This window comes from Nomascus leucogenys, chromosome X, assembly GCF_006542625.1.
Source record: "Nomascus leucogenys isolate Asia chromosome X, Asia_NLE_v1, whole genome shotgun sequence".
NCBI lineage: Eukaryota > Metazoa > Chordata > Mammalia > Primates > Hylobatidae > Nomascus > Nomascus leucogenys.
Genome location: NC_044406.1, coordinates 38462056 through 38470614, shown reverse-complemented (window position 1 = coordinate 38470614; position 8559 = coordinate 38462056). Strand labels below are relative to the sequence as shown.

The 8559-nt window shown below is 47.4% G+C and overlaps 1 protein-coding gene across 4 annotated transcripts in view; it reads right to left on the bottom strand.

Annotated features, from left to right (window-relative positions):
- Positions 1-1800: 1800 nt before the first annotated feature.
- The window catches only part of HUWE1 (HECT, UBA and WWE domain containing E3 ubiquitin protein ligase 1), a 152541-nt gene continuing 145782 nt past the window's right edge, over positions 1801-8559 (bottom strand). For all 4 annotated transcript variants that reach the window (XM_030807541.1, XM_030807545.1, XM_030807542.1 and 1 more), the window contains 9 exons: positions 7835-8080; positions 7340-7457; positions 6559-6699; positions 5387-5674; positions 5149-5254; positions 4389-4506; positions 3530-3711; positions 3020-3210; positions 1801-2425 (listed from right to left, as the gene is read on the bottom strand). In XM_030807541.1, the coding sequence (XP_030663401.1) occupies positions 2323-2425; positions 3020-3210; positions 3530-3711; positions 4389-4506; positions 5149-5254; positions 5387-5674; positions 6559-6699; positions 7340-7457; positions 7835-8080 (1493 nt within the window). In that variant the 3' untranslated portion in view covers positions 1801-2322. The remainder of the gene's footprint in view (positions 2426-3019; positions 3211-3529; positions 3712-4388; positions 4507-5148; positions 5255-5386; positions 5675-6558; positions 6700-7339; positions 7458-7834; positions 8081-8559) is intronic.

The following is an 8559-nucleotide window of genomic DNA, read 5'->3' as shown; positions in this document are numbered from 1 at the left end:
GGTCAGGAGATCGAGACCATGCAGGCTAACACGGTGAAACCCCGTCTCTATTAAAAATACAAAAAATTAGCCAGGCGAGGTGGCGGGCGCCTGTAGTCCCAGCTACGCAGGAGGCTGTGGCAGGAGAACGGTGTCAACCCCGGGGGGCGGAGCCTGCAGTGAGCCGAGATCGCGCCACTGCACTCCAGCCTGGGTGAAAGAGCGAGACTCCTTCTCAAAAAAAAAAAATCTTACTGCTTATTGACAAATTCTACTCTTTCTGCTTATTCCTTTTTTTTTTTTTGAGACTGAGTCTCAGTCAGTCAGTCACCCAGGCTGGAGTGCAATGGCGTGATCTCAGCTCACTGCAATCTTTGCCTCCCGGGTTCAAGCGATTCTCCTGCTTCAGCCTCCCAAAGTGCTGGGATTACAGGTGTGAGTCACGGCGCCTGGCTGGGACTGGCGTGGTGGCTACGACCGCCAGTAGCTGGGACTGCAGGCGCCCGCCAGCACGCCCGGCTAATTTTTGTATTTTCAGTAGAGACGGGGTTTGCCATTTTGGCCAGGCTGGTCTCAAACTCCTTATCTCAGGTGACCCACCCGCCTCAGCCTCCCAAGGTGCGGTGTGAGCCACCGCACCTGGTGTATCTCTTCCATTTTAAAGTCCCGCTGGACTCTAAGCAAATAAACTCCTGCTGCCTTCAATTATATGACCCGTCTCTGCTTAACCTCAACTCCTGCTCAGCTTTAGGCTGCAATCCAAGTGCACCGACGATGGAAAGCTTTCCCTGACTCTCCAGGCTAGGTCAGGCACTTCTACGTGCATTGAGACTCCTTTCTTCATCTGTCACAAAACTAATCACTGTCTTCACCTCCCTACTAGAAGCTCAGTAACAGGGATGGGGCAATTCCTCTGCCTTCTCAGTCGTCAAAGCAGGGCCAGGCACAAAAGAGTGGGAACACTATAAAAAAGGGGAAAACGGCTAGCAGCCTTGGCTTCAGGACCAGGGGATCAGGTTAAAGACACACCCTTGCTTTCCTAGACCCATACTTTGGGACAAGGTCAAGGGGACAATCTGTTCAGAGGTAGCACCTCAGGGAATGAGAAAAACCACACAAGGCAAGCACCACTTGGGGTTATTTTTTCTAACTAAATTTTTATTAAATTATTTTTTTCTTTGAAGGCTGGAACCATCGAAGTCCTTAGATCAGCTTTAAGCACTGGATGGAGTAAAAACCACAAGGGACTACAAGGTGATCTGTGAACAGACTGGCAGACAGATGATGAGAGGGAGTGACGACAACAAAAATAGACAAACAAAAAGAATGGTCTTCTGGTGACCTAGTTAAATTACTCGCTTATTAAAATTTATTAGAAATAAACAAACATTAATGAAATAAAAATCTAAAACTGAGCCCCAGACTCAAGACTACTAGAAAGGCTCACCAAGTAAAACCCTCGGTTGGGTCAAGTGAGCTCTCTGAATGTTTTGTACAACCTGCTGCAGTTTGTTCCCCTTGAGCAAGGTGATGCTTTGTCCTGGGCTGCAATCCCTAACACCATCACCATCCCCAAGTGTGGCTCCCATTCTAAAAAAAAACAGATGCCCCCACCCCCAATTCCTGGTGAACTGCCCATCTCTCCTGACTGCAGAAACTGACTCTGAAGGAGGAAGTTGCACCAGTGGTGGAGGCAGGTGGGCAAGCGGGTAGGGCAGGGATGGTTTCCTGGAGAATCCATTCTGATCTTTTCTCCAGATGCCTAGCATGTGCTTAAGAGTTTTTTTTTTTTAAGTTTGAAAAAAACTCCATTGTGAAAAGTGAGTTATGAAGAGTGCTCTTTATTTGAAACCTCCACAACACAGACGCCAATCTTGTCTCGCATTGAATCATTAGCTGTGCACATCAACACATTCCAAGCACAAATTAAGAAATGCAAACAGAACAAAAAAATATATATATATATATAATTTTTTCCCCTATCCAAAGGTTTCAAGTCTCAATGCAGCAAATCCTTCTGAACACAGAATCTGAGGAGCACACTGTTCAAACAGTTGGGACAGACAGGTCCCTGCAAAGGCTACTGCCTTTTTAAAACACATGGGGTGGGGATCATGGACGGCATGGAAAGGGGAGAGAAGGTGAGGAAACAGGAGGCGGGAAGAGAATGACAAGAGGAACAGGTATGCGCTGGGGAAGATGGGGCAGCTGGGACACACACGGTGAGTTGGTGGATTTCATTTATTGGTTTTTGACAATTTCTTTCTGGTTCTTTTTTTAACTCCCCCCTCCCCAGGTCCAACATGGTAAAAAAAAAACCCCACAGAGGTGGGCAGGGCCTTATTAGGCCAGCCCAAAGCCTTCAGAGCACTCCTGGATAGCCAATAGTAGCATGTGGCGGAGCTTCTCAAAGCTCTCATAGGCAGGCAGATCCAGCTGATTAAAACTAAGGAAAGAAGAAAGATCAGTTCGTGGTGAGGGATGACAGATAACCAAATCTGTGTGTTCCCATGGTGCCCACCAGCCCCTCCCCTCCCTGAAGAAACCAACTCCCTGCTTCTTGATGACTCCCAATCTTGTCTCAGCCCAGTCTACCCCCTTTATCTTGCTCCCAAATTGGCCATCAGGCACCAAAACCAAAAATCTGACCCTGTCACTCCTCCTTAAACACCCTGGCCTCACTCGCCCACAGGCTAAAGTGCAAACTTGAAGGAGGTTTTCAGAGTCACTGGAAATCGGACCTCTGCTGAGCTCTTTAGACTTCTGCTCCCTGCAACTCCTCCTTGCTCCAGTCACGCTGGCCTTGGAATACACCATGCTCTCTTGTGGTGCTGTTTACCTGCCAGTGTCTCCCCAGCCCCCACTGTGTCTAGCACATCTCATCTCAAACATCACCTCCATAGAAACACCAAACTGTGAGTTACCCAAGGTCCAGGACTCAGCCACATTTGCGTTCCCAATCTTGGGTAGGGTCCTGAAAACATCAAGTATGCAAGCTCAATCTAAGCGCTGAAAAGGAGAAACAAACCCTTCCTTTTACCATGTGTGAGCTGAAGGCAGGCGATCTGTGGACCTGTCATCTCGATGGATCTGAAACTTCTGAATGCCATTCATGCCTTCGAGGGCAGCAAAACCTTGCAGGGGTACCTTGGAAGTACCCGTGACAAACTGGAGGAACTTGGCACGGTCAGCTTGGTCGAAAGAACGCAATGCTCTCCAGAACCACTGGATCTGTAGGAAGGGACCCATGAAGCCAGTGTTAGGTAGAAAGCTCCTAGAAGCAGGGTAGGGGGGGATGGAATCTAGGAAACAGGACTGGACTTGGTATCTGAGGCAAGTCCCTTCTGTGGGATGAGCTTTAGTTCCTTTCATTCGTAAGATGGCCAAGAGAAGTCTGCTATGCTCCAGGAGAACAAAGAGTTAGATATAGGTAGACTATCTTCTACATGCAACTTCCTCTAAGAGTACTACTGGTTTATTTGGTATCACACAAACTAGCGTTGCCTAGGGTAAGAGGACCATATGAGGAGGGATGCCAGCAGCAGCTCACCTGAATAGAGTTGGACTGGTACTTGTGGTATTCAGTGTTGGATTTCAGATCATCAATGTCAATGGTGGGCAGTCCTGATATAAGCAGCTCTAACTCCTGCTCAGTGAAGATGGAAATGAGGCGCTTTGGAATGATCTCATAGAAGCCTTCTAAGAAAGCTGCCAACTGCTTGCGGATGGCTCCTGGTGAGATAACCAAAAAGCCACATGACTTCTAAACTCACACAACCGTAGAGGGTCAGAGATCCCCCATCTGGCTCCCATCTACCACTGTTAGCTGGGACTACAGGCATGCACCACTACGACTGGTTAATTCTGCCCAGGCTAGTCTCAACCCCCTGGGCTCAAGCTATCCTCCTGCCTCAGCCTCCCAAAGTGCTAGGATTACAAGTGTGAGCCACTGTGCCCAGTGAAGTTTTTTTTTTTTTTTTTTTGAGATGGAGTCTCACTCTGTTGCCCAGGCTGCAGTAGAGTGGTGCGATCTCAGCTCACTGCAAACTCCACCTCCCGGGTTCAAGCAATTCTGCCTCAGCCTCCCAAGTAGCTGGGACTACAGGCGCACACGGCCACACTTGGCTAATTTTTTATTTTAGTAGAGATGGGGTTTCACCATGTTGGCCAGGCTGGTCTCAAACTCCTGACCTCAACTGATCCGCCCACCTCGGCCTCCCAAAGTGCTGGGATTATAGGCATGAGCCACCGTGCCCAAAGTTAAGTATTTTTGATCAAGTGTTTTGTCTTCTGTGCAAGGCATTTGTGGCTCTGTCATAGTGGAGGAAAACAAAACATGCCTATCAAATGAATCAAGTCCGACCTCTTCTCATATTGAGCAACTAGAGGTCTAGGAACAGTTCCCCTACCTGTCATTCTCATCTGGCATACCAGGTGTACATACTCCTTCTTATTCTCCTCTGTTACCAAGATATTGGCCCCATTGGGTTTGAGGTCACGAACTTCACAAACTCCAAACTCTTGGACCTAGAACAACCAGAACACCAATCATACATATCAGACTTCGTCTAGGATGGGATTAGATACGTAGGAACACACCCTAAACCCCTTGCCATGTCCTGGGCAGAGAGATGAGGCAAGTCCATACAAAACAGTGACTTTTCCTACTACTCATAGCTCGCAACTCCCCTTACAGGGAAAGGCTTTGGGTAGGAAAGAGGAAAATACTCTTTGGCTCTAAGACCCACAAAGAAGGCAGAAGAGAGTAAGGCAACTATCAGTGGTAAAAGGGAAAAGGGAATGGCTAACATACGTAACGGAATGTAATCTCTTAGGAAAACAATTTAGGAGAAGAGTAACCTTAATTACCTTCATTTCCCCCCCACTTACATTTGTACAATTTTTCTACAAAGACCTAACCTTGGGAATGAAGAATTATGTACTGGAGCATTTTTTTTTTTTTTTTTTAAATAAAGGTGAAACTAGGAAATGGCCTGCAAATTCTGGTTTTCCTGTTTGTGATGTCACTCACAAACACCTGCTGCAGCTTTAAGTCAAGATGCTTCCTTAGAACTATGAGAAGGTCACGCAGTGCTAGTTCTAAGGTGAACCTGGAATGGATCTTCCAGACTGGCTGGCATGTGCTGTGATTAGGATTTCCTGACCTACCTCAGTGCTGAAGGTGAGGTCATAGCCTAGTGTGGAGACATCATTTTCCAGCAGATAAACCAGACCTTGGTAGAAGTGGTAATCTTCACTCTCCATATCTGTATATCTAGAAAAACACAATTATACAGGGTCATGGTTTGTGAGTGGGGGGGGGGGGGAGAAGGAGCACAAGGATGGGACACAAAAAGACCAGACCCCCAGGACTGAGGACAGTCCCAGGACTATGCCTCATCCTCACCTGACTGACTTGCCCAAGATGTGTTTGTAAAAGGATCGAGTAAAGTAGCACTCCAGAAGACGGTTGTCATATACAGCTTTGGCCACAATGCGTCCGACAAACTTGAAGTAGCTGAGGTGGTTGGGGTTGCAGTGGGAAGATGGATTGATGGTGTAGGTGACTCGATCACCAGGTGAGGTACGGAACAAGGCATACATAGGGTTAAACATCTCTCGAGAGATGATCATATACCACTCCCGCAGGAGCCCGCCAGCATCCTGCCCTTCTTCTCCTTCAAATACTATATACCTGCATAAGAAAGCAGAAGCAGAAAAGAGCTGTGCAGAAAACCCAGGATACATCTAGTCATTTGTGTGAGTGAGAGACTGTGAATCAGTGTCTGGGGAGTGCAGTGTCAGATGAAGAGGTAAACAGAGAGTGCCAGGACAGCCCAGGAGTGGGGTGGAGATCTGGGACCAAAGAAAAGCACCACTGACAGAGGAGATGTCCCAAAATAGTTAAGGTTAGCAGATATTCCAGAAAACACCAATAGGAAAGGTATCAGAGAAATAAATGAGGCCTTGCTTAGGTGAAGTGGGGAGGGGAGAAAAGTGGTATTAGAGAGGGATAAGCCCAGAGTCCAAATTCTCTAAAGGTATTTGGTGGTGGAAGAACATGGCATACAGTCTGTCTAGGGAGACTCCCTGACTTCTTGTGATAGCACAGATGGAGAGCCCACACCATAAGAGATGGCGAGGAATCATTAAACAACTCCAATAGGTCTTTCATCTCATCAGCTCCTACGCTCAGTATTACAAACTGCTGATCTCCTCTAGGTGGCTTCAGAATCACCAGTGAGCAGTTACCAGATTGGTGGAGGCCACTCATACATGGGCATTCCTTGTATAGCAATGTTAAAGCTCTTATTGCAAAGCCAGCAGGTATATCCTTATGAACGCCAAAGACTTTCCTGTCTGGGAATTGTTGGGTAGCTTAGCTAAAGGGCCAGCCAGCAGGGCAGGCCCAGAAGATAGGAGACAACTCAATAAGATTATCTAAAACCAGATTCCTATGGGGAATTCCTATTAGGGAGGGCAGCACCTCCCTCAATTTGAGGCTAGAGCAAGCCATCACTACTGTGCAGGAGGCCCCACCTCCCACCCGCCATCTTTTCTCCGTTCCCGGGCCCTTACAATCGATTCTTCATTTCTTCGGGGGATTTGCGATGCAGCTCACGATAGGAGTCTTCAAACACATGGTCACGACGGACATGCACAGCCATGTCTTCTTTCCGGAGCCCCTCATCTAAACGCTCCAGCTCTTGGCGGAAATATCTTGGGAGGTAGAAAAGGAAGGAAGATAGGATTAAGGGTGACAGAACAAATTTGTTTGTGTGATTAGGAAGAAGACCCACAATGATGCTCCTTCTATCCTCCGAACACTTTGATCTCTGCTCCACACCTGTTTGGGAAATGCCCAGTAGTTGGGAGAGGTAGATCACTCATTACCAACTCTAAATTTTTCTTACCTCCACTGAGTAACGGCCCACAAAGATTGTGACATGTGATTTCTGCCACAAGCAGGTAAGCATGTATACATGCACGAGGAGGAGGAGAGGCATAGGGATGACTCCAGGAGTGTTGTGGAAGCCCCTGGAACCCTGCTGTGCGTGTACTATGGCCACCTGTGCCTCCTGTACTACCCCCAACGGATGGAACAGAACTTTAGAAATCGTGTGGTTCAAAAATCATGTGACTCTATTTTGCTGATGAAAAATGCAGATGGGGTGGAGAAGCCCAGGAGTATTTAGGTATGATGGCCATCAATGGTACAGCTGTCTCTTCCCTCCCCACCACCACCATTCCAAGTGCTGCCACCAAAGGAAACTTGTGGCCTCAAGAGTAACTTCAGAGGCAAGTTACCATTTGGGGAGTTCTCACCACCCCTCTACCCCCCAATATCCAGGACACATACTTGCGCTTGACATCAAAGTCGAGGACACGAATGTAGTCTACCAGGACAGCAAAAGGCCCATCAGCAAGGTGGGTCGTGGACTGCCGTAGGATCTGGTTTAACACAGTGCGGTGAGTCTCTGAGGGGAGAAGTGACAGCAGGAATTAAGCACATCATGGGCCCCAGAAGCTGTAAGACAGCCAACCAGCTAGCAACTCTCTCTTCCTTCCTCTTCCTTATTTCAGGGCTCTAAAGGACTAGTCAAAACCAAGGGCCAACCCTTGAGGTGTGAATGTGAATCTGAGCATTTCTATTCTAAATCTGAGTATCCTGAGGCCATGGGAAACCATGCAGGGTTTACGTGCACAGGTGTGTGTACGTACACACACACACACACACACACACACTCTCTCTCTCTCTCTCTCTCTTTCTGGAATCAGCTAAGGATTAACTGCATGAAACAATCCTGTTTAAAATGAAGCCTTCTACACCTGGCAGCCTAAAAGTTCCCTGTACCTGCAAAGCGAAGGAACTTCTGTGTGTCAGGGGGCAGGCTTGAGGAGATGTGCATAGATGAGGGCTCCCGGGAGAAGAATGGGTCAAGGGAGGAAGGCGTGGCTGGGGTTAAGGGGGCAGGGGAGAGTGGAGGAGGCTCGTCCTTGATGTGTGCCAGCTGGCTCTCACGGGTGTCTCGGACAGGAGGCTTGCTCTCTCGCTCTGTGGCATGGACCAGAAAGAAGGCCTCGACGGCAGGCTGTAGCACTAGGGGTAGGAATGATGGGGAAGTAACATTTTACTTTGCAAACTTCAACATGCAAACCTCTTTGCCATCATAAACAAATTATAAAAATAAATAAGGAAGAAGAAATAATGAAAACTAGGCTAGGTGTGGTGGCTCACACCTATGATCCCAGCACTTTGGGAGGCCGAGGTGGGAAAACTGCTTGAGCCCAGGAGTTTGAGATCAGCCTGGGCAACATAGTGAGACCTCATTTCTGATAAAAAAAAAAAAAAAAAGTAGAAACAATGAGAACTTGCAGGGAAATATGATGGTAGAATCAAGTCACAGAGAAACTTCCTTGAAGCCAAAGAAAAATGGGATAGCTAACCAGTTATAAAGATTCCCCTTGTCTACAAAGTGAAAGACACCAACTATTAAAAGAGAAAGTCAATCTTTTTTATACTGAGGTCAGAGAAAAAACACTTCTCTTTTGAATTCTCATTACAGAGACACTGAGGGA